Consider the following 25,863-nt stretch of genomic DNA (forward strand, 5'->3'; position numbering starts at 1 on the left):
GAGCCAGAGCTCTGTCTGCTGGCACCTAGGGAACAGCTTCTGTGAATTTCTCAGGAATAGTGACAGCCCAGGCTGGTGATACCGATGCTCCAAGGTTCTTATTTTTCCATTGATGGCCAGAGCTTTCCTAGATGGGGTTAGAAGTTCAATCTGTAATGCAGACCCCGTGAAGTTCACAGACTTATATAGGTTCTGCACCCTTGACGTCAGTTCATTCCTTCTGACCAGCAGCTGAGTGTCTTGGGGTTCAAAGCAGCTGTTTTTCTCACTGTCCCTTTGTCTAATGGAGTTTCACAAGCAGGTTTCTCCCACTTGCCAAGAGTGCTAAACCCACTGGAAACCCATCAACTGTTAGGATCCTGCCACTTTGTCCAGTTTCCTTCCAGCTGTCTCATTTTACACTTTCGTTGCTGAATTAGCATGTCTGTGCTACTGAAGTTCAGAAGGAAGCCACAGCAGGGGGTCGGTTACACCCAAGAGGCTGGACGTGAACTGTGGTCCACGTGGGCTTCTGAGAGGCAGAGGACGGAGAAATCCAGGACACCTCCTGGGTAGGTGAAGATTAAGGTGTGACCGGTTCATTTTGTCTTGTCATCTGCTAGGGACATGACACAAAGGAGAGCATTTTAAAGGTGGAAACAGCATTAGAGGAAGTAATGGCTGACATGTATTGAGCAGCTACCGTCTTTTGGGCACGGTACGCCTATAATCTCTCATCCTTGGAACAATCTAGGTATTAGGTAGCTGTTCTCTTCATTGGACAGGTGTATTTGGGTTCTCTAGAGAAACAGAACCAATAGGGTGTGTGTGTGCGTGTGTGTAGATATAGATTTATTATAAGGAATTGGTTCATGCAATGATGGGGCTGAGAAGTCTCAAGATCTGCAGGGGGGTTGGCACGCTGGAGACCTAGGAGAGCTGATGGTGTGATTCCAGTCTGAGTCTGAAGGCCTGAGAACCAGAGAGAGCCAGTGTTTCTGTTGGAGTCAGCGTCCAAGGTCCCAGTTCTAAGGCAGTCAGTCAGGAAGAATTCCCTCACTTGGGGAAATCTCAGCCTTTTTGTTCTATTCAAGCCTTCAAGTGATTAGGTGAGGCCCACCCACATTAGGGAGGGCAATCTGCTTTACTCAGTCTGCTGATTCATGTGTTACTGTCATCCCCAAAACACCCTCACAGAAACATCCAGGACAATTTTTTGACCAAATGTCACTCCATGGCCCAGTTGACGCCTAAAATTAACTGTCACGTCCAGTGAGGAGACTGAAGCTTTGAGACCTAAAGTAACTTGTTCAGCATCACACTGCTGGTGGGGGGGCAGAGCCAGCTCTCAAACCGAGGTCTGTTCATCTCCCGTGTTCCACTCCTTCCCTTGACCACCCTCATTTAGAAAGTGTGGAGACTCCGAGGGTGAAGGGCTAGCTGAAGTCACCAAGAATGCAGGGTTGGCCCAGCATCCCGGGTCTGCTCCTTTCCCATCACACTGCTTTGGGGGACTTCAGCTTAACCTGTGTTTATAGCTCACCTTTCCCCCGCAGGGTCCCCAAGAATGTCTTCAAGTGAAGGGATCAGAATCAGAACCCAGTGAACCCTTAGGAAGGGCAGGGATTGGAACAACCAGATGAGTTCATTGTCCACTGATACCCAGAATGGCTTGGACTTTGTAGTGCTTCGCGGGACCTAAAAAAAGGTCCTGTGATGAGATTGGCTGGGATCACTATTGTCTCTTTACTCAAGGCCAAAATTTTAACCAGTGCATTTGATAAAGACCTAGAGAGCGTGCTTCTCTAGTTTGAGGAGGGAATGATAGAGGTCAAGCTGATTCAAAGTTACCCCTGACCCCCTCCTTGTCTACACCCAGTCAGTAGGGCTCTCATCCACTCACTGACCCTCTGCAAAGAAGGAAAGATTGATGGGCAAATTTCTTATTTTGTTGATTTAATGTAGTTGTTTAGGAAACGGTTAGACCATTATTTGGAAAGGCCTAAACAAAGTCATTCAAATAATTTATTTTGAGGCTTGAAGAATTCCCCAACCAAAAAGGTTTAGCCTAGAAAAAGTTAGAAATATAAAGGAAATAAAGATTACTGGAAATGCCATCTTTTTCAAAAAATTTATTTTACTAAAGTGTAGTTGATTTTCAGTGTTGTGTTAATTTCTGCCATACAGCAGTGTGACTCAGTTATCCACGTGTACATGCTTTTCCATAGTCTTTTCCATATGGTTTATCACAGGATATTGAATATAGTTTCCTGTGCTCTACAGCAGGACCTTGTTTATCCATTTATACATAATAGTTTGCATCTGCTAATTAATCCCAAACTCTTCATCCCCCTCCTTCTTGGCAACCATAAGTCTGTTCTCTGTATCTGTGAGTCCGCTTCATAGATAAGTTCATTTGTGGCATATTTTAGATTCCACATATAAGTGGTATCACATGGTATTTGTCTTTCTCTTTCTGACTCACTTCACTTAGTATGATCATCTCTAGGTCCATCCATGTTGCTGAGAATGGCATTATTTCATTCTTTTTTATGGCTGAGGAGTATTCCATTGCGTATGTATACCACATCTATTTTATCCATTCATGTGTCGATGGACATTTAGGTTGTTTCGATGTCTTGGCTATTGTGAATAGTGCTGCTGTGAACATAGGGGTGAAGGTATCTTTTCAAATTAGAGTTTTGTCTGCATGTATGCCCAGGAGTGGAATTTCTGCACCATATGGTAACTCTATTTTTAGTTTTTAAAGGAACTGCCATAGTGTTTTCTATAGTGGCTGCACCAGTTTACATTCCCACCAGCAGTGTAGGAGGGTTCCCTTTCCTCCACACCCTCTCCAGCATTCGTTATTTGTAGACTTTTTGATGGTGGCCATTCTGACCTGTGTGAGGTGATACCTCACTGTAGTTTTTTTTGTTTGTTTTTGTTTGTTTGTTTTTGCGGTACGCGGGCCTCTCACTGCTGTGGCCTCTCCCATTGCGGAGCACAGGCTCCGGACGCGCAGGCTCAGCGGCCATGGCTCACGGACCCAGCCGTTCCGCGGCATGTGGGATCTTCCCAGACGGGGGCACGAACCCGCGTCCCCTGCATCGGCAGGCGGACTCCCAACCACTGCGCCACCAGGGAAGCCCCTCACTGTAGTTTTGATTTGGATTCCTCTAATAATTAGCGATGATGAGCATCTTTTCATGTGCCTGTTGGCCATCTGTATGTCTTTGGAGAAATGTTTATTTAGGTCTTTTGCCCATTAGTTTGATTGGGGTGTTTGGTTTTTTGTTATGGAGTTGTATGAGCTGTTTGTATATTTTGAAAATTAAGCCCTTGTTGGCTGCATCATTTGCAAATATCCTTTCCCAGTCCATAGGTTGTCTTTTTGTTTTGTTTATGGTTTCCTTTGCTGTGCAGAAGCTTACAAGTTTGATTAGGTCCCGTTTCTTTATTTTTGCTTCTATAGAAATGCCATCTTAAGATAACCACTGCTAATGTTTTTATATGTATGCTGCTAGACATTTTCAGAGTTTACTCTTAAGTAGCGTTCTAGTCTCGTTCTTCCATTATTATAGCTGTGTGACCTTGGGCAAGTCACTCAACCTTTCTGAGTCTCCCTCTTTGTCTTTCCCCACCTATAAAAGATCAGCTTCAGGTTCTTGTGGTGTTTGAATAGAAAAATGAAGTTTGTAACAATCCCTTGTTCGTAGCCGGTGCTTGATTCCAATTCCCTCTGCCCATTGCATGCGGACTTTTCACTGCCCCTTCTTTTAGGGCTGGGCAAGTATTTTTAAGAAGAGGTCATGCTGAGAGTTCACAGATCGAATTGCCACTCATGTCCTGTGATGCCTTTTCTACTAAAACATGTTAACACTCTTGGAAAACAAGTAACCCTTGGAATATTTGCATGTTGTTTTTTAAAAACTCCGTGCAGCTATGCATGTTCGTGTATGAAAGTAAGCGTGTCTGATTGCAGAGGTTTCCCCATACTGCTCTGCCTCCTGAGAACATGAAAGGATGCTTTAACCACTTTTGGAAATTACCTATAAATGGTAGTAGGGAGAGGACTCCTTGGCCGTAAAGCGTTATGTGACGTTGGGTTGCATGGGGTTAAATTGCAGTCCCGCGCGTTTGCTCTGCATTATCTGTTTCATAAATCCCACCACAGCACAATGAACAGACAAGGCCCTATGTATGGCTTCCTCTCTGTGGCACATCACAAAGTCCTATTAACTGTGGACATTTTGGCCCATCCTGGGAGGAGAAGACCTCATTTTCTTGGGGCCCCAAGAGCACAGACTTTCTGAGTCAGGCCTCATCGCTGACTACATGAGTGTGGCATTTTCAGAAGCCAGCACGAGCCACCCTAGTAGTCACGAGCTAATCACTCACTAGTGAGTGAGCAAAAGACTTAAGGACACACTCTTGTGCGTGTGTGTGCACGTGAGTAACTTTTTTTTTTTTTTTTTTTTGCGGCACGTGGGCCTCTCACTGTTGTGGCCTCTCCCGTTGCGGAGCACAGGCTCCGGACGTGCGGGCCCAGCCGCTCCGTGGCACGAACCCGCGCCCCCTGCATCGGCAGGCGGACTCCCAACCACTGTGCCACCAGGGAAGCCCCGAGTACACTTTTTTTAAAGTCAGATCATGTTAGGGACCTTTTTATTGGGAGCATGAGTTTATTTAATCTTTTGAGGTTATAAGTTTGAAACCCTATTGTGAAGAACTGGTTTAGATAAAAAGATAAAGCACTTTAAAAATAATGGCAGGTCAAGTGAAGGGCATGGAGGGGTTGCACCTTTGAAAGAGAAAGTAAATATAGCGGAGATTTGAAGCACCAACAGGATCCACAGAGCCTTGACTGCATTCACATGAAGGGCCTTGGCCAGGTACCTTCTATGGAGAGACTCTGCCTCTGAAACAATTGCTCATGAACCCGTGGCCCTCCAGGGTCAGGGAAGCCACAGGTGAATAATGTACTTGATCAAGGAGGAGATAATTGCCGTCAGTAAATATTCATAAAAGCCAGAGATTGAGCCTTCACACTTGCTTTTTGATCAGAATTGCAAAGACGCAAGGAAGCAGTATTTTGAGGTCTAGCTCCCGGAGGGACAGGGCTAAAAGCATATCGGAAAAGAAGGATTGAGTCACAGAGACCCACGTCCTCAGCTGGAGATGCTATTTGTAAAGTGGTTTGTCCCAGTTCCACGGAGACGCCCTCCAACTCCAGGGCCGCACGCACCTTCCTGCCCGGGTGGCCTGGGTCTCCTGTGTCCTTCCCAAAGTGCGTCCCCCCTCCTGGGGACAGGCACTTCCCTCCGAGACCCATTCTGGGCTCTGGCACTTCACGCCAGCCCCGAGCACTGCCCCGGCTTCCGGTGCCTCTGCTTCTTGCCTCTCCCTGCTGGGCAGGCTGATACCCCAGGCCACGTCTCTGGCCTTTTCCTCCTCGGACCTCACACGGGCCACATTGCCAATAGGAGGTAAGCAGCCTGGTTATTTTGTGCCTCTTGTGCTTGTAAGAAAACGCAATGGGTCTGTGTCCTAGTACCTTTGTACTGGATCCCTGGTGTTGAAACATAAGCCCCACGGCCAAACTGCCGGGCAGCCCAAGGTGTCAGGCAACCCCACCAGGCACTGAACCAGCGTAGGGCCCTGTGTGGGTCCAGTGGGTGTCAGGAATGCATGTTTGACTTGGAGGTAACTGGATACCTTACAGGAAGGTGACTGAGAGACACGTGGAGTGGCTGGAAGTATAAAGGAGCGAATTCAGTGTCCTCTCTGGCTCATAAAGTACTTCTGCTTCTGTGCTGAATAAACCTCACTTCACACCGGGCAGTGGGGGAAAGATGACCACTGAATGATGGTTACGTGGCTGGCCAGTGGCCAGGCGTGTTGAGCAGGGGCCGGCAGAGGATGAGGTCCAGCCCCTGCGCCCTGCCCGCTCAGCAGTTCCTGCTTCTGCATCCCAGGAGGGGTGCAGGTGCCCGGGCTCGGGGTGGGGAGGGACAGGCAGTGGGTGTGCAGACCTGAGACAGGACTGACGGGGCCGGGGGACCAGAAGGTGCGGTGGTGAGGGGAGTGTCGGGCCTTGGCCCTGAGGGTTGTGTGCTTGGCTGCAGGCAGGGGTGGGAGGAAGGGGCTGGACCAGCAGATGCCATCGAGTGCCCCCAGGGGAGGGGGATGGCCGGCCAGGCTCCCACTGATAGCCTTTCTTTGCTCTTTCCTTTTTGAAGGACGGAGGCTGCACGTGTCCAGGAGATGTCGCCAAAGCCTTTGGTAAGAGGCCGCAGAGGGGGAGGGGAGGGAGCTCCCTTGCAGGGGTGCCGGAAGGAGGTGGCAGACACGTTAGGAAGTTCAGGGCCAATCCTGAGTTTCCTCTCCGCCGATTTCAGCCCCTGATTGGCCCAGATCCTGGCATCAGTTTGGTTCCGGTTGGTGGCAGAGCAGGCCGAGTGCCCAGGGATAGATGAAGGGGTGTTGCCCTGTGGGCCAGGAGTGGGTGAAGTCATAGCCCAGAAATCACCACTGGGAAGGCTCAGGGTACCCGAGGAAGAGGACTGTATCGGGTCTGAGACACCGAAACTTCAGCGAGGGGGTCTTCAGAGCCTAACGTGGGGGACTCCTGAGGGAGGGACGGGGGCCCTAGCCGCAGTTCCTCACCACAGGCCGAGGAGTCTGTGTCGCACCAGGGGCGGCAGCGTCTGGCTGTGACCCCGCAGGGCTGGGCCACGGCGCCCCAGCCAGGTGTTTTCTTGGGGAGGCACTGGGAGGTCCAGCATCTCTGCGTGCTGTGCTCTGAGCTGCCGCGCAGCTGGGGAACCCCGAGGTGAGGCCATGTGTGCTGGCAGGGGCATCTCTACTGTTGATTTTTGTGCTACGTGTACTTAATACTGATGGGTGTTCTGTCTCGGGCTCCCTTGTGATAGGGCACACGGTGTACCCTGCCCAAGTGGTGTCTGGACTCCCACTCCGGCAGCTTTCCCTCCCCGCGCTCCCCCAGGAAATGCAGCCACGCCTGTGGAGGGAGAGGGACCAGGTCGGGGCAAAATGCTGGTTAGGAAGGGACACGAGAGTGTTCAGAAAGGAAAATAATTGGAAGCCACTTCAAAGCATTGTTTGAGGGGATCTGTGCTCTGTGTTCCTGCTGTTTACATCTGCCCCTGGGGTTGTGGTTTTCGGGAGGCCTGGCCAGACACCAGTTGTCCTCTGCCCCCTTATAATCACGGCAGGGGGGCGGTCAAGGAGCCAGCAGTCGTGTTAGGGACCCTGCAGGGAAGAGTCTGCAAAGCTTGCTGCCAAGTAGAGAGGTCCTGGGCCTTGGTTCCCTGATTGCCAGGCCCAGGGGCCAGCCCTGTAGCCCCTGCCTTCCGTAATGCTGGACGGAAGGGACTGGAACGCCTGATGCACGCCCCAAAGTCCTCTTGTAAATATTTAAGTGACCAGATGGAAGCAGTCAAGGTCACGTTTCAGAGGATCCTGTGTTTGCTTCTCCTTGTCCTTCATCGTGATTACTTCACAGCATCTGTACGCTGATGTCCTCCCATTCTGGATATAAACCCTCAGTAGGGCTCGCTGAGGATGGGGAATAGTGACTGTTCCTGTTTCTTCCACGTAGGCCTTTCACTTTCCTAACAACTAGTTAGTGCCCATCTCCCATGTGCCATGTGCTATGATAAACACTGAGGGCACAGCAGTGAGTTAGCGCCACCCCGTTCCAACCATCCGTGGTCCTGATCCAACGTAACCTACGAAGGCAGTTTCAACACCCCAGTCTCCTGTGTACCTGTCCTGGAAGTTTCATGTCATTTGGTGATTAACATGGGGTATTGTTTACTCTGGAAGTCAAATGTTTATCACAGCAGAGGTGCGGGTAGAGTTTTACGGGTTGTATACACATATGTGTGTGTGTATGTGTATGACGTACATACTTACAGGTTTCTCTCCTTCACGCCCAAGCTCTAGTGCAGGAGGTTCTCTCTGTTCTGAGGTCCCTTCATATCTACACTGTGTGAGAGTGCTGCGAGCTTCAGGTAGACCAGATGCCTGATGGGGACATGGCAGAGGAGTTATTGTATTATGTATGAGGTTGGACAACATGCTGAGGTGCTGCCCAATTATTGCTGCTTCTTTGATTTTCAGAGTTAGACCTGTGGAAGGTGGTCATAGATAGGAAGTCATCAATAACCATTAAGGGTTGTCCACTGTTACTAACCACCCAAGCTTCAGGAGGCTAACTTGTTGCTTGGAGCATCCAGTGCCCATCTGCCCTTACCTTTTTTCCAAGTGGGGAGGTTGAGCTTTTCTCTGACCACAGCCAGGAGGAGGGCGGGTGAGTTGGTAGCACTTGCATCTTTCCAGAGCCGATTTTCTCTGAGCTCTTTTCTCTGCTGCTTCTTTTCGTCCCCACTTCGGAGTGCAGGAGCCGGAGCAGATTTTGTCATGCTGGGAGGGATGTTTTCGGGCCATACTGAGTGTGCTGGAGAGGTGATCGAGAGGAATGGACAGAAGCTCAAGCTGTTCTATGGGATGAGCTCAGAGACAGCGATGAAGAAACACGCGGGAGGGGTTGCGGAGTACAGGTATGGAGGGTGGGTGGAGCGGGGGGGTGGGGGGCGGACAGCGCCGTCACCAGTGAGGTTGCGTTCCCCGGCTCCTTACAGAAATGGGGTGGAAGTGAGTCTCAAAGACTATGAGTCTGTTTATATTATAGTACCACAGGAAGGAGCTAGAACACGTACATATTTCTTAATTAAGATGTTCAATTAAGAAATAACTGTATGGCTTAAATGTTTTTTTTTTTAACTGAAGTACAGTTGATTTACAATGTTGTGTTAGTTTCAAGTGTACAGCAAAGTGATTCAGTTATATATACATATTCATCTATTTTTTTTCAGATTCTTTCTCCTTATAGATTATTACAAAATATTGAGTATCGTTCCCTGTGCTATACAGTAGGTCTTTGTTGGTTATGTGTTTTAAATATAGCAGTGTGTACATGTCAATCCCAAACTCCCAACCTATCCCTACCCCCAACCCTTCCTTCCTGGTGACCATAAGTTCATTCTCTTTTTTTTAGATTTGCATGATATATGATTTGTCTTTCTCTGTCTTACTTCACTTAGTATGACAATCTCTAGGTCCATCCATGTTGCTGCAAATGGCATGATTTCATTCTTTTTAATGGCTGAGTAATATTCCACCGTGTATATACATACTATATACATACTCCACATCTTCTTTATGGAGTATATGGACATTTAGGTTGCTTCCATGTCTTGGCTATTGTAAACAGTGCTGCAATGAACATTGGGGGTGCATGTATCCTTTCGAACCATGTTTTCCTCTGGATATATGCCCAGGAGTGGGATTGCTTGATCATATGGTAGCTCTATTTTTAGTTTCTTAAGGAACCTCCATACTGTACTCCATAGTGGCTGTACCAATGTACATTCCCACCAACAGTGTAGGAGGGTTCCCTTTCTTCCACACCCTCTCCAGCATTTATTGTTTGTAGACTTCTTGATGATGGCCATTCTGACTGGTGTGAGGTAATATCTCATTATAGTTTTGATTTGCATTTCTCTAATAATTAGCAATGTCGAGAATCTTTTCATGTGCCTCTTGGCCATCTGTATGTCTTCTTTGGAGAAATGTCTGTTTAGGTCCTCTGCCCATTTTTTGATTGGGTTGTTTTTTTCAATATTGAGCCACACGAGCTGTTCGTAAATTTTGAAGATTAATCCCTTGTTGGTCGCATATTTTGCATATTTTCTCCCATTCTGAGGGTCGTCTTTTCGTCTTGTTTATGGTTTCCTTTGCTGTGCAAAAGCTTTTGTTTCATTAGGTCCCATTTGTTTATTTTTGTTTTTATTTCCATTTCTCTAGGAGGTGGGTCAAAAAGGATCTTGCTGTGATTTATGTCAGAGTGTTCTGCCTGTGTTTTCCTCTAAGAGTTTTATGGTATCCGGTCTTACATTTAGGTCTTTAATACATTTTATTTTTGTGTATGGTGCTAAAGAATGTTCTAATTTCATTTTTTTACATGTAGTTGTCCAGTTCCCAGCACCACTTAGTGAGGAGGCTGTCTTTTCTCGATTGTATAGTCTTGTCTCCGTTGTCGTAGATTAATTGACCACAGGCGTGTGGGTTTATTCTGGGCTTTCTGTCCTGTTCCATTGATCTATGTTTCTATTTTTGTGCCCGTACTATGAAGTCAGGGAGCCTGATTCCTCCAACTTTTTCTTTCTCGAGACTGCTTTGGTTATTTTGTGTCTCCATACAAATTTTAAGATTTTTTTGGTCCTAGTTCTGTGAAAAATGCCATTAGTAATTTGATAGGGATTGCACTGAATACGTAAATTACCTTGGGTAGTATAGTAATTTTGACAATATTTATTTTTCCAATCCAAGAACATGGTATATCTTTCCATTTGTTTGTGTCATCTTTGATTAGAAAACATATGTTGCCTCTTTGAAAGTAGCTATAATTTTCATCCAACCAGGCTTTGCAGTGTTTGGGGCCCCAGAAAGGCAGTGCAGAGGAGAAGTATTTGGGGATAAGTTGGAAATGGAACTAGGGGTATGTGTGAGTAGGTATGACTCTTGTTCAACCAGCCCTGGAGGGGACCCTCCAGACTTCCAGGCCTTGTCCTGGTATCACAGCCTTGTCCCGATAGAGCTGGTGTGGAGCCTGAGATGAGTCAGGCTATAAGTGGCAGGCAGAAGGATGGGTCTCCCACTGCATATGATACAGGAGTGGGCGAGACCACCTCACAGAGGTCAGGCCTTTTGGGAAGAGTTGCTGTGTGTCACCTGCAGTGGCTCCCACAGGACTCTTCCCTGCCTCTGGGTTCAAGCAGTTGACACAGGCAGTATTTTTAGGCATTTAATTATGTTACTGTGCAGAAGGGATGCTCACGTCTGCTTATCTGCTCCACTTCCATTTTAATTGTGTGCACGTGTGTTTTAAGAACGTTGTGACAGAATATACCCACTGTCTCGCCCTGCTCCATAGTCTGTCATTGCTTCTCATCAGAGTTTGCACTGATGACAAGCTGTGCACAGGACAGGAGGCCCTGCATCCTTAGAAGGATGTCCTTACAAGGATGGAAACTCAGGCCCCCTGCCATGCGCTGATAACCTCCATTTCCTACCACTTATTCCACACCCAAAAGCTTACAAGGAAGGTGTGGGATTCAGATGGATTGTGTAAGGTTTGAGCCAACCTAGAGGTACACATCTGAACTCCACTGAGATTTTCAGGTGGGTGGGAGGGCAGGAGGGGTGGGTCCCCCCCCACCCCCCACCCCCCACTGAAGCTCTGTTCCTTGGGTACTGGTAGGCTGACTTCAATCCTCTTTTGGGGGGAATCTCAGTATCAGTGATGTTGTGGTATGCGAACAGCACGGTGGGAAGGAGGAGAGCAGGGGACTACATTTATACCTTCATTCTGGAAACTGCAGACAGTCCAAGCAAGAGGGACACGCCCCGCCCACACCGCCTCCGAAGGCCTCTCTCCTGTGTGGTGACTGACGGAGGAGGCTGTACAGTGTGTTGTGGGAGAGAAGGGGAGGGGTTTACTGTCTCACATCCGACCTGGACCTCTGGCCAAGAAGCTTATTTAATGCTTTGCCAGTGACCAGTGTCACCGTTCAAGGGCCCATGCCTGTCTCCTATGTGCTGGTCTGGAAGTGGAGCCGTTGCGATTCCGTGACAGTCAGTTGCTTTGCCTGGAGGACATTTTTTGCGCTCTAGCCGTTGCATCTGTTTTGGGTTCTAAGAAAAGTAGGTAGGGAAGGCCAGACTCGAGGGTGAACAGAAGCCAAGGAGCTGGGGGAAAAAAAATCCTCTCCTGTGATTTCAGCAGGGTTTAAACAAAAAAGAAAACAGAAGATTTGGGAGTATCAAGACTCAGTTCCAGAACTGGATTCAAATCTTAGCCAAGGAAGGAAAGTGCTGAAGTACCTTAATCCAGAGGCAGCCTGAGCCCTGTAGGCTGCATCTGTGTTCTCTCTTTCTAGATCTGTCTCTGTCTGTCTCCCTCCCTCCCAGCACCTGATGTCTTCCTGAGAATGATTCTCCGTCTTTGATGTTGTATTTAATTAAGGCAGAGTTAATTATGCTTTACTAGTTCTTTCCCACTCATTACCCACTTAGTTCTCTTGCTGTCCTTGGGAGACAGATTAGAGCCCTTCATTTTACAGATGAGAAGACTTGGGCATCAACGATAAGTGACTTGTAAAAGGTGCCATCACCACTTAGCAAAGAAGCAATGCTGAGGAACTGGAGGACGTCCAGTAAGCCTCGGGAAGGCCATGGAAACCGCTTTTAAAAAATGAAAGGGCCATCATTTCAGGCACACGTGCGCGTGTTGGTCTCTGGTCACAGAGTGCAGTGACGCCAGTCATCTTGGGTGTGTGTGGCCAGTGGCCGGCTTCGTGAACTTGGTGCTGTAAACCAGCCACTAACTAGGCCAGCCCTTGGTCTGGTGGATGGTTTAAGTTGCTAGATTTCACCCGAGGGTAGTCTTGCAGGTGTAGATTGCAATGCTCAAGAATTACTACCCTTTTGAAATTCTAGGTAATAACTTTTTGATCAAGAGATGCTACTTTTTCAGTTGAAGAGACCAGCTAAAGAAAGTTCCAGAATTTAGTTAATTGTTAAAATTTCCAGACGGCCTGACCCTTAGATGGAGGCTAGAGTTTTGCATGGATTGGAGAGTTCCTTCTTGTAATGTCCCTCCTAAAGCAAGTCTGGACTGTATCTCCATCTTGCAGTAAGGGGACGTGACGTGGAATCAGCAAGGACAGATGTGCTCTAGTGTTGGCGCCACGTGCCAGCTCTTCTGAAGGTCTCAGTGTCCCCCTGAAAACTCAGAAGACGCTAACCAAAGCCCTGCAGCCTCCAGTGCTGAGGAAGTCCTTAGTTCTGCTCTGGTTCCACCTTTCAGGAGCCCCGCGCCACGCCCGGGACAACAGGCATAGTGATTTGAGCAGACGCAGGGTGGTGAGCTGGGGCCTGGGGGCAGGGGCACCCAACAAGGGCCCTGGGAAGACAGGCCGTGTGAGTGGAGCCACTAACCTTACTAGTGGAGGTTTCCACGTCACCTCGCGGTGCTTGACTTGTCCCTTTTCTCCATCCTTTCCCTCCTCCTCTCCGGCTTGTCCCCTGTGAAGGTGCTCTGTCTGACCCTGACTGGAGAGCTGGCAGGGGTGGGGGAGGGACGCTCTGGGCTTGTTCCGTTGTTGATCAGGGAGAGCACGCGGGAGAGACGCTGGTGGGCAGTGGTCAGGAGGTCTGTTCCGCTGTCCCGTAGGTATTCCGGGGCTCTGGGTCAGTTGGAGGTGTGTGTACAGCACGAACAGAGACTGGAAAGGCGGGGCCGGTTTTCGATGGGGACGGAGTAGTGCACACTGCTGGGGAGGACGTCGCCCTCCGGGGTGACGGTCTGGGTCTGTGACTCTTCCAGGGTTGCTGACGGGCTCTGGGCAGCCAGCAGCGAGGTCATGCATCTTGGGTAGGAGGAGTGCCTTCCTCTGAGATGCTGGCCTGACCTGCGTGGCGTGTGCAGCAAGGCCGATGCGGGCGTGGCGTTGGAGGGTGGCGTGCGTGTCGCTGCCCGAGTGCCTTGGGCTACGGCTGGGTAATCCTTCTGGCCGGCTTCTTAAGGGAAAAGAACCAGATTAAAAGAAAAAAACCTCCCTTTTTCTTCCAGAGCCTCTGAGGGCAAGACCGTGGAAGTGCCTTACAAAGGGGATGTCAAGAACACTGTTCTGGACATACTCGGAGGACTGAGGTCTACCTGCACCTATGTAGGGGCTGCCAAACTCAAAGAGCTCAGCAGGAGGGCGACGTTCATCCGGGTGACCCAGCAGCACAACACCGTGTTCAGCTAACCTCGAGATCAAGGACGAGACGACCTCCAGCCGCTGGAAGCGTCTGCACAGGCCTGCTTTCCCACCCCCCTCCTCCTGTGACGGCAGAGGTTCCGGCTGATCCCAGAAGCAAGGCACTTCCTGGGTCAGTGGTTGGAGCTTAGCTGCCCAGAACATGTAACCTCCTTGTTAAAACTAACACTCACGCCTTTTTCTTTTCTTTCCTTTTTTTTTTTTTTTAAGAAAAGGGTTTCACTTTAATATAATGCTATGAAGACTTGCCTGCGTGCTGGAGTCTGCATTTGCAGGACCAAGTGGTCGGGGGAGCTGGGGGGTTTTCTGCCTTCTTCCCACGCTTGGCTTTTAGTGGTCAAGGTACCTGGGGAGGGGAGGGGAGGGCGGGAGGGGAAGATTGGGGGGAACCACAGCTAGAGGAACCGGCATCCCCTCCGTCCAGCTTTCGGTTGCTGGAAAAGAACAAAAGCAGTTGACAGGTGAACCTGAAGAATTTGATTCCGGCAGGTGCCCCCAAGGTGCGGTGATGTGTTTCCACCACCTTTCTTGCACGTGCCTTTTGGGAGCAGGTCCTCTATTGCTGCTGCTTCTAGGAAGCTGTCCCCGTCCTGGTTTTTCATTTGGTTTGTTTTCCCCCGTCTCTTCCCTCTCCTCCTCCTTTCTGGCTCATCGGGTTGGCCTCTCAAAGAATATTATTTTGAAGTTCCATGAGATCTTTTATTGAAAGGTTATCCACTGAAAAGTTGGCAGGTAGAGTCCCACTGGAAAGCGACCAAAACCTTGAGCAGTGCCTTCCTAAAAGGCATTGGTTTAAAATCTGAGATAGAACCGTTCCCTTGTCACGGTTTCCAGGAAGGACCACTGGGCACTACTGTATAAGGGTCTGTGTTCATTGGTGACAGTGGTACTTCCTTGGAGAAAGGACCCGTGGCCTTGGCAGGGATCCCACAGCAGTCCACTGTGACACTTGTCTAAACGGTGAACACGGATGAATTAATGATGACCGGCCACTTCTTTTGAAGCATCATTTGAATATCAGGACTGGGAGGTGTATGCAGCCCAGGGTGTTTTACTTTACTCCTTTTAAACGAGGCTAAAGCAGCGGGTATGGGAGTTAAATTTTCTCTGAAAAGACAAGCGACAGCCCTGGAGCAGAAAGGAGCCACACACTCCTACTGTGTAAGAGCGAATTAATTATCTGATGTCCATGGTGACTGACACCGTATGAGGAATCCAACCAAACCATGGCACTCCAGGAACTTACAGGTCGGAGTTTAGTCTTAGAAGAATACCTTTAAAGATCCAGCAACTTGAACTCCGTTGTAATGCTTTTTGCTCCTCAATCCATTCAGAATACTTCTTATACTGGTAGAAACACAAACGGCTACACATTTGAGATGAGGGTCTAAAGGATGTGGAACATCAAGCAAGATGTGGGTCATTGCTGGAGGCACCCCACCTCTTTTGTCTGCTTGTCTGAGGTGTAAGCCCCATGCTGTTCCTGTGGAAGACGTGTTTGACACTTGAGTCCTCTAGTGTGTTAGCTGTAAGAGATTCTTTATTTGCAAAATAAGGGAGAGAAGTGGAGAAGTCTTAAATCCATTAAAATGGACGAGCAGTAAGTAATAAGGAAACTTCCAGAATGGCATCGTTCTCCATGCCCCTGGTCTTGGCTTTTGGGGGTCACCTTCTCCCATCAGGGTGGAGCACACGACGGCACCCCTTTGGGCAGTCCTCTCCACGGTGATGTGCACCTGCTTGATCCATCTTGTGCGAAGATTTTGCAGACTACCTGCTCTTTGTTTCCAGGAAGGCAGGTCCCTCGCTCACCTGGTTTTTAGGGGAGTGAAAACGTGACTGACTGCAGAAGCCAAAAACCTCATCAGGATCATTTTGAAGCAGAGGTTTCACTTCTAAGGGCCCCTTACCCTCTGCAAGTTGGTCTCTTGCCTCTAGTAGCCATGGGCATGGGCAATCCTGCCCTGGAGCAGCCCTCGGACCCTGCCGACTGCAGGGCTTCCTGTGCAGGGGTGGGTGCCAGTGACTAGATGCCATTCATCTTAGGCGGCTCCGCCTGTGGGCTTCTGGTGGTTTCCAGGTCTGCCTCGTTGCAGCAATGTGAAGCCAAGGCTTTTCTCTAATCAGTATGACTGCTTCAGGTAAGTCTCACAGCTACTGGACCCCAAACTTGTCAGGACCTTTAGCATCTAATATTAAAACAAAGAGCAGGGAAGGCAGTGGTTCAGACCGCTTCACCAGACTTGCCCACGTCTGCCCAGAATGCTCTGGAGGATGAGGACTTGGGCAGCCTTCTTGTCTGGGTTACAAGGCTCAGCTCATCACTGCTAGTTTACACACCAACGTTCTCTCTCTCACACACTAGCATTCACAATGCGTCGGAACCTCAACCCTTAAGTCCTAAAGGAGAGTCCTGGTGAGATGTCCCCATCTGTGAAGCAAGAAGGCAGCAACAGTTAAGGAGTTACCCGTCCCTGCCTGGGCTAAGCGACAACTCTGGATTTAATGCCGAGAGCTCTCTTCCAGCTCTGCAGACCCTTAGGGCTGGAAGGATTGGATAGTCACGCGTGCAGATGCGGGCAGAGGGCTTCACCTGCTTGGGCCCTGGAGGAACTAGTTTCTGGGGCAACTGCTGAGCCTCATCTATCTGAGACTGGGCACCGTGCAAACCTCTGAGTTTCTAACAGGCATGAACTACAGGAAACACGAACTGTCCACCTTCAGACAACTAACCAGTGTACAGCAAAACTGTACAGAAATGGATGGATAATGCTCTGTGAGCCAACAAAGATGCCAAATACTGTTGAAAAACAAAAGTTACCTCATCTCTTACAAACAGCAACGCTCAGATAGGAGTAAACATGAACGGAACCAGCCAAGACATCAGATGTTGAAACATGCCTTTTATCTCAGAATCTCATCTCAAGCAAGACCAACCCTCTCCCCACCCCCAAAATTAGTAGGAAAAGCATTGCCTTACGTCACCCTCTCCACCACAAACCTACCCAGTGATGACAGCAGCTTAAGTAAGAGGGAGGAATTACGACCATATCCTCAGCCTCGTCTTTCTCCGAGGACCTAACACAAGGCAAAGACACATTTGCAATTGGCACTGTTATTTTATTAGTACGAGTATACTGAAACAATAAACTTGTACTGGTATACAGACAATTTATTTAAAACAATTTTGTTCAAATTTTGAATCAAACATTGTTTTATTATAATAATGAAATAATTTCTACCTAGAAAACCTGCAAGCACCATCAAAGAAAGGGACCATAAAATTCAATAAACAGACTCGAGTGTATCCTACAAATAGACACACCACGATTAGAAAATAGAATATGAATTCTTCCATTTTTTTTTAATATTTGTTTTAAAAAAGCTAGTGCAAGTACAATATTTTACACTGGAATTACAGAGAGTATGCACGCATATGGAAAAAAGTTCTCCTGTCACAATAGAAGCTCTTAACTATGTATGCACTTAAAATTTTCTTTTCAATAAGGTGCAAAACATCATTCCTTCCCTAGTTCTCCTCTGTACTGGCCATGTCAGTCTGATAGTGCCCTCAGAGGTCTAGTGTCTCTTTTCCCTTGGCCGGTGGGACGCGTATGATGGGGAGGTTGGTGGGTGGTGAGCTGATACTAAAAAATACAACAGTGTGACTCTCAGAGATGGCTCTGGGACCAGGACCCCACTGGCTAGAAATTAGGACTCTCATCTTAACCAAAGGCCACCACGAATACTGGCTGGGCTCAACTGGAGCCTTTCAGCTGACACTGATTTGGGTTTACAGGGAGCAGTGAAGGCCGAGGAGGAAGAAACCTCCCCGAAAGGCCAAAAGGGCAGTTATTCACAGAACTGAATGCACAGGTATCAAGTTTAATGTTCACTGACTAAAGAATTCACCCCACTCCTGGACCGGATGATTTACGAGTGGGTGGTTCATGTAAGAAGCAGAGGAAACCTACACACCCAGCTTGGTAACCACTCAGATTTGCTATTCCGGAGGACAGAATGTTACCTCGGCAAGGATGACTGTAAACAGCACTTCCAAAGGGGGCCTTCAGACTGGCCATGGAAAAGGAGACTGGCTCATCGGCCATCCCAACAGCAAACGAACAAACTAAAGGGAAAGAAAACTTGGGTGAAATCTCCAATTATCTGCAGTGGAAGACTGGAGTCCTTTCAGATAAGAAAAGTGACGGGAATTCTTAAGAGACGGTTACTGTAGAGATACTACCTATTGGCCAAAAAGCACTTAATTTTAATACAGCTGAACCATTTGTATGCGAGTCATGAGGATATGAAAAACTGAAGCTGCTGTTCCCTCCCGCCATCGTACAGGTAAACGTCAGCTACCAGAAACGTCGCATGTAACGGTAAGGGAAGGGCTGAGATTCTGAATTTAAGAATTAGAGGGAGATTTGCTCAGTATCCCCCCAGCTGTCCAGTTTCTGCTGGCTAACTTGATTTCTGGACAGAATACGACTTCTGAGAAGTTGCTCCACATTTATTTTGGCCTCTTAATAGTAAAGAAAAAATCAAAACCAAAGTAAAACAAGGCATTTCAACTGAAATCCTTGTTTTACCCCACCCCCCATTGAACTGAGGTGTCGGGGGGGAAAGAAGGCTGAACGTTTCTGTGTGTGTGTCCTCGTAATGAGTCCTGTTTTCTTGGTAGCTAGGATCCCTTGTTACAAACACTTCTTGTTCAGAATTATATTCTTTGGGTTTATTGGAACAGGAAGTGCTGAAAATGTCAATCATCATCTCTGAAGAAAAAGGAGTTGCAATGGCTTAAGAGTTTAAGAAAGGGAGCTCAGAGAAGTACTTTCGGCATAGGAATGAACAGTATTCTCAAATTGCAGAATACAGAGTTACTCTCCCTCAGAAGAGGGTTCTATGTAACAGAAACATAGAGGAAGCATAGGTATAGTTGAAGAGCCTTTTACGTAGTAATTCTTCCAGGCCATAACCATACAAATCTGATCATTTAGACATGACACATTTCTATATACAAAAAAAACATGTAACTTTCAACCTTTGTTTTTTTTTTTTTACAAACAAGTATGAAACTCATTGTTTCAACAGATCCATATCTTTCAAACACTGAATGAATCATTTCGACATTCATTTTTCTTTTGTGCAATTTTTAAAAACATTACCTGTACTCCTCAAAGTGAGTGCTTCAAAGTTTTTTTTCTTCAGCTTCTCAAATTAGGTGTACATTAAAAAAAAAAAAAATCCCACAAGGTATAGTGCTACAAGAAAAGATCCTATCAGTAAGGTAACATATTTGAAGCGAGGTCATCTATGTAAAAGAAATCTCAGCTCCGGAGTAGAGGTGTGCAAACAGTTTGGAGTTTCCCTATCAACAGAAACACAACACTGTCCGTGGAAAAAAAGAGGAAACCAACCCAACACAATGGCATACGCATGTGCTTTATAAAAAAGTATATTCTCTGTATAGTTATTACTGGATGTGTTCTTAAAATTCTCTATTTCAGAAATTCTGGGTTGAAAACAAGGTGGAAGCAAAGACCTCCACTTCACTTTAAAAACCAAAAAGCATAATTCCCTTTGCTTTCACATCACCCCGAAGAAGCTGGATTGGGCCACAGAGACCGCTGGCCCTTTTTTCACCTGGGATCATCTCGGGTGACTAGGAGATAGGAAGTGCAAAGGGTTTTAGGAGAAAACAGACCATGGTTTGTTGAGCTGCCTGCAGTTCATGAAACAGTGGCCATGACAACCAGCACAGCTCAAAAAGCCTGGCCTTCAGTCCACAGAGCTCTGCTGCTTCACCCAGATCTGAAATAGCATGGCATTAGTGTCTTCAAAAGCATTTGAGATTCTTTTTCTCTCTCTATGAAATAGGTTTCCTTAGTAGTCACAGATGTTAAAGGGTATCATCAATTGTTTCCTTAAAAAAAAACAAACAAAAATTCCAAAGCTACACAACAAAAATAAATTTTGGCAACGTATTTCAGTAAAGATCAAACTATGTGCAAAGAGTGGATTTTATGATTACTAGGAGCTACTGTTCATCTTGAACATGCAGCATTATATTGCAATCTATGCAGTATCTAAGGAGAAATCCACAAGATGCAGGAAATCCAAACATTCCTTGAAGTTGTACATCCCTACTCCAGAAGAGTCAAAGTGCTGCTTCTGGACACATCAGTGTACCACACACACGCCAGCCCCGTCCCTGAGTTAGAGGTGTGAAAGGTTCCGCAGAGTTCCTTAGAGGGGAGAAGGAGGGGTGCTGCCACTTCCCGGTGGGGGACAAAACCCAACACACTCACCTAACAGAAAACACAAAGGGTCATGATTCAGAGTGAGAAATGGGATTGACGACAGCAATGAAAAAAAGAAAAAGCATCCCAAAACAAACTGGGTGAGTTGGAAAAGACAAAAAATTGACCAACATAGAAAATTATCCTGAACGTCCAAATGAAAAAGCAATTTTGGATTTCCACTTTAAAAGATTTGAGGTAAGTGGCATCCATCTCTGTATCCCCACCTCACCCCCAATGTGGCCCAGACAAACTGAAATAATTCTTAACGTTAAAACATTCTAAGGAAGGAACAGTCATTTTATATATTTAGAAATCCCTATAAAGAGAGGTTCATGTTTGTTGGTTGCTTGTTATTCTTTTTCTTTTCGCCCTGACTAATTTCTTGGTGATTGTGTTCCACTGTAAACGCAAAAGGCCTGCTGTTATTAGTTTCAAAATGGAAAACAGGAAAGAAAGAAGAACGAAAGACGGGTTCAGTAAATATTGCAAAGTGGACACAGTACAGAGGCACATGGCTGATCCTCGTAAGCTGCACGGCACGGAAGGGTTTCTATGCCTGTCATTGTTAGGTCGGCTACGCAGGCGCAGTGACAAAGGCTGCTCTGGGAGCCTTGGGGCTCGCCAGCGTCTGCACACAAGAGGAGGCCCCTGTCCTCTGGATGTTCTATTTGAAGAGAGAGCTGCCACAAAGGAGTGGTGACCATTGTTCGCAGGTGGCCCCTTCCGTAGCCACCGGCCGGACGCTTGGAAGGTGCGCACACGGCGGGCCACGCTTCCTGCCCGCGCCCAGAGGCTCGGCTCGAAGTCTCAAGGACACAGACCTGCCCACTCGCGGAAAAGATCGTGGAACATGGGTTGATCCTGGCACTATTGCTCCAGAGTGCGCCTCAGAAAGGACTCTGTCTCCCTCCCGTCTGCACTGCACATTCGCTACTCCTCGTGGTGACGGGGGAAGTGCCGTTCTCCCCTTCCACCTCCTTTGCTTGCTCTTTCTGCAACAAGGTGGCAGACAGGGCTCCCGAAAGAAAGCTCCCTGCCCCAGGATTCGGCATCCGCAGCAGGGCAAACGCGCAGCAGGAGGCCCTCCCCTTCCTGGCTCCTTCCTTCCAGCCCTTACTCTGGCCAGAACAGGAAAGAGGGACCGAGTAATGAAAAAGCCAAAAGGGTCTGAGCTTCCTCTAGAGCACACTGATCAGACTCTATTGGCACGGAAAGTATTGCACGTGCTAAAGAAGCAAGAAAGTGAAATGGGACAATGTTTAGAAAGAACCAATTATTTGATAATTCCTATACCTGAAACAGAAGCACAAAAACGATGATGATGTTCCTATTGCTCCAAACCACGTTATGTTTTTCCCATTTTAGTGTTGGAGGTGTGGATCCAGTTAGTTCGATACTCGAAAGAAGCCAGAAGGTGGTGGGTGTTTCTCTGAGTCCACATGAGTTGCTGTAATTAGTGGTACTGATGAGGACAAAGTCTATAATGGCAGCCCCATATTCCTCTTACCATCAAAACAAAAAGAAAAACAAAGCCTAATAGTTGCAAGTGCCCTGAGCAGAATACATGGAAGATTAAGCAAGTTCTCTGAACAGAGACATTTAAAAAAATACAGCACTAAATAAGCAATATGACTGCAAGAATGGACTCACCCAGCTCTCTGCTAGCATGCTGAGAGGGTAATGAAAATCAAAGAAAGTCAAGGACTGGATCTAGCTATTCTAAACCTATTCCAATGTTTTTGGTACACCCCAGAAAATGGTTTGTAAAAATCATTAGTTCTGCTGAGAGCTAAATGTGAATACTAGATAGCCAAAATGTGGGTTGACATTAGAATTTTTTTTTAATTGGTGAAATGGAAAAAGTACTATTCTCAATGGTAAAAGAAAACTCAGGCATTTGTTCAGATAAGTTGCAGCCATTCCAAGTAAGAATATTTAAAAATTTCTCCCTCCTTATAAAACATTTTTTTTTTTAAAGCACTTTAAAATGCACACTCAAAACCCACAAACAATATTTCAGATCTCTGGGAATAAAAGGTTTCAACTGTGAAATACCCTTTCTGGGTTTGTACCAAACATTAAATCTTGATTTGATTTCAGATGGAAAAATAAAAGTCATTCTGAAAATAACATCAGTAACAACAACAAAGTAATCGTTTTCTTTTTAAAAAAAAAAAAAACTTGCTCACATACATAAACGTCTTTATGGAAAACTCTCTCAATGAATCTGAAGAAAATTCTCAGAGTTGTCCTGCTAAGACCTGGTTTTATGTGACAGATGCGGTAAGAAGACCAAAATGAATTCTGAAAGGAACATAACCTTATAAAATGGCCTAGAGTTTAGGCAGGTTAGAAAGTAATTTTGCTACATTTATTTATGCTCGTTCAGTCCCCCAAACCTTTCCCACAATGTTATTGGATAAAAACTGCAGGAATATCACACAAATTATAAACTCAAGATGTGCAAATCGCAAGGTTCTTTAAAAGTTCATCTTAAAAAGAAAAACACTGGACAAAAGTGAGTATTCTTTTTTCCATCCCTTTCCTCTCAGTTCCTCTGCCAGCTCTGCATATGCTTTTAATTCCTTCTCAAACATCAAAGTGAAGAGTGCCTCCTGTCAGGCTGTACTTGGTGGTCATTCATTGTCACATACTAGTTCAAAATTCACATTCATCCCATTAAACCACATTGAAACTTTCAACATCTTGCTCCGTGAGAAACTCTGCAGAGCTGAAATGTAGTTACAGTGTTGAAAAAAAAAAAGAAAGCAACTTAGTTTTTCTTCCCAAAGAGTTTAAAGTGAGATACAGTACTTGTTGAATGAGAGACCAAGATGCTTGGTAATAAAAGTGTGAACAGTATTTTAAGTGCTTAGAGATAGTAATATATATGCTCATCTTCAAAATCTAATTCCTCACGTCACACTGGAATCTGAAAAAAGTGGCACCCGAGTTGTCCATAGTCATGAACTACAAACAGTACTAGAGTTAAAAGACAGAAGATTTGCAAACCCAATGCGAAGAGCTTCTGCGGCTCTCTTGTGTCTATCTCTTGGGAGTGAAGTCAATGCGATTAACCTGATTGGTTTTCCTAACACTGCACAGAGACCAGGGTGGGTTTCACTCTCCACCACCCCCGCTGCCCACCCCCTGGGTGCGGAGCGATGGCAGCGGGGGCTGCCCTGCCCACCACGATGCCCTGGAGACATCACTGCACTAGTAAAGCAGAAACGAAATCCCACGGGTGGCAGTTGCTCTTTAAAAAAATATCAGTGCAGTCAGGCCCCATGGGGGGAATATATATCTCTATGATTAAAAGTCGCTTTTATTGTAAAATATGTTGGAGGAAAAAAAATGTTCTTTTACACGGTTAGTTTTCCATCTGCTGTCTTGACGGCCTCCCTGGGATGCCCTGAACCTGGGGTCCTGATGCTGATTTTGCACGTGAGAACCTCATGAGGACATGCCCCTGGACCTCCAATCCCGTGCTGAGAGCAAGAGAGAGGGAGGCAGAGAGAAAGAGACCCTCACCTGCCGTGGCACCCGGGCACCCTCACTTGCACGCACGCACGCACCCCCTGCAGCCCGTTGTCCCGAAACCGGGAGAAGTCGGCACCCCATGGGTGCATCTGCGCTGCTAGAAAAGGCAGGCACCGTGGGGCCACGTTCATTTCCACCAGGACGCCCGCCCAGAGCCCGGGCTGGACCTGCCCCAGCCCCTGCCTGCCCACCCCATTGAGAGACACGCGTGGAAAAAGCATATGCACCATCTCCTGCCCAACCCCCGCTGTAACTCTAAGGACAAGGTTATAACAGAACCCTAAAGTAAGAGGATAACATGTAAATACTGTGTTATTTAGCCTACAGTACAGTAATCTGGATACAAATGATAAAGGAGGGCCAGATTTCCTTTCCCCACACGGCCTCTACTTGCCTACGTTAGAGCGGCCTTCAATGCAAATCTTAACCTCCTGAGAAATGAGAGAAGGCTTAGGAAGAGTCAAAGGTGGCTCGTCTTCAGACTTCTCCAGTTTGCGGCTCTCCGGCGCCGACCACCTCCTCTTCCTCGTGGCCGCGGGCTTGCTGGGTTCTATTTTGGTGAGCAAGGGCACGGCAGGCAATCCAATTTTTTCTGGAAACTTCAGTTCGCCATTCTCAGAGAGCATCTGGGCACTTCCCTGATTGATCCCGTTTTCCTGCTCGGCGTACCTGTGTCTACTGCCCGCGAGGCCGTCGGTCTTTGAGTGCTTCAGCAGGACACTGGCGGGATCCACGGCCTGGCCCTTTTTAACAGAGCCATTCTTCAGGTTCTTGAGGGTGAGCGAGATACAGACATCCCCAACGGAGAGTTTAGAACACGGCAAATCAAAGAGCTGGCTGGTTCTCTCCGGGCAACAGGATGACCAGCCCTGTCCAAACACAAAAAAAGGATACTCTACCAAAACTTCCACGCTGACCTGTGGGAACAGTGAGAGACAGGGAGAGGGAAGGGAAGGAAGAAATGAAGACATTTTATTCTTGTTTTATTGTATACATTACACGTACACAGACATACATACGCATAGGTGAATGGAAAAAAATAAGACTCAGTTCCCCAAACCTCCTCCACCAACAGATGCAAATGAGGTTCTTAACTTTCTGCTGTACCTGTACTTACCATATGTAGATGTTGGGTCGAAGCCGGTAGAAGTCCATTCAGCATTCAAAAATATCGTTTTACTGTGTATCAGCTCTACAGCTGGTCTCCATTAAAACAAGCCAGTGGAGCCCCAAGGATGACGGAACACCTACTTAGTGTTCGGCACTGGGCTAGGCGCTGCACGTGACTCAAGCCCAAGGTATATTCTTGTGTCTTATTAGCTCACTGGACAGATGCTATTCTCGTGTATAACAGGGCTGAATACGGATCAGAGTTAGATTGTATTTAAGCCCCATAAGGCAGGCACTTATGTGCTCACCACTGTGTCCCTGGCCCCTAAAAGAGTACCTGGCACATGGTTGAAACTTAATATTTACTGGATAAATGAATGCGTACTCTCGGAATTTAGGGGGAGCAGAATCAGGGAGGGCTGGAGAAAGCAGGGAGGGCTTTTCCAGGACCCCAAGGATGGGCAGGATTTGGAGTGGTTTGAGGGTGAAATGAATACAGACAGCTCAAGGGCTTGGCCCATCCACATGGGCAAGCCCCAGGTACTCAAATCAGTCTCCCTTTTGTTTGAAAAACAAATATCAAAAGCAGGGGAAGCCCAGTATCCTTTCAATACCTGCCGTTTTCTCTAGGCTACTATGTGCCATTCACTGTGATGAATTTCAAGAAATTGAAAACAATAGTCTTGGTCACAAAGGAGTTCACAATCCAATGGGCAAAAGAGGCACATGCACGATAACTGCCGATCAACGTGGCGAGTGTGGTCGCAGAGTGGGGCTCTACTACTCTGCATGGGATTACGCTGTCGGAGGGCAGAGGAAAGGCATGGAAGAGGTGAGTAAGGAAGTCTTTTGGGATGAGGATACACTGTGCTGAGTTTTAAAAAACAATGGGACTGGAGGAGAGAGGAATGATTGCAAGGAGAAGACAGTCCTGGAAGTAGGGTTATGTGAACAAAGGCAAGGAGGTGGTCTGTGTAGGGATTTGCAAACTTCCAGTGCAAGTATTACTA

The 25,863-nt window shown here is 47.1% G+C and overlaps 2 protein-coding genes across 9 annotated transcripts in view; one reads left to right on the forward strand and one right to left on the reverse strand.

Annotated features, from left to right (window-relative positions):
- Positions 1–17,232, forward strand: part of GMPR (guanosine monophosphate reductase) — a 43,619-nt gene extending 26,387 nt beyond the window's left edge. Inside the window, exons 7-9 of the mRNA XM_022586726.2 lie at positions 6,222–6,264; positions 8,408–8,567; positions 13,703–17,232. Coding sequence (XP_022442434.1) covers positions 6,222–6,264; positions 8,408–8,567; positions 13,703–13,883 — 384 coding nt within the window. The 3' untranslated portion in view covers positions 13,884–17,232. The remainder of the gene's footprint in view (positions 1–6,221; positions 6,265–8,407; positions 8,568–13,702) is intronic.
- A 1,355-nt stretch (positions 17,233–18,587) lies between these two features.
- The window catches only part of ATXN1 (ataxin 1), a 243,075-nt gene continuing 235,799 nt past the window's right edge, over positions 18,588–25,863 (reverse strand). For all 8 annotated transcript variants that reach the window (XM_022586719.3, XM_089918378.1, XM_022586720.3 and 5 more), the window contains one exon: positions 18,588–24,660. In XM_022586719.3, the coding sequence (XP_022442427.1) occupies positions 24,130–24,660 (531 nt within the window). In that variant the 3' untranslated portion in view covers positions 18,588–24,129. The remainder of the gene's footprint in view (positions 24,661–25,863) is intronic.

Source organism: Delphinapterus leucas, chromosome 10 (assembly GCF_059928025.1).
Source record: "Delphinapterus leucas isolate spDelLeu-1000000601 "Yukka" chromosome 10, BTC_Dleu_Yukka2, whole genome shotgun sequence".
NCBI classification, from domain to species: domain Eukaryota; kingdom Metazoa; phylum Chordata; class Mammalia; order Artiodactyla; family Monodontidae; genus Delphinapterus; species Delphinapterus leucas.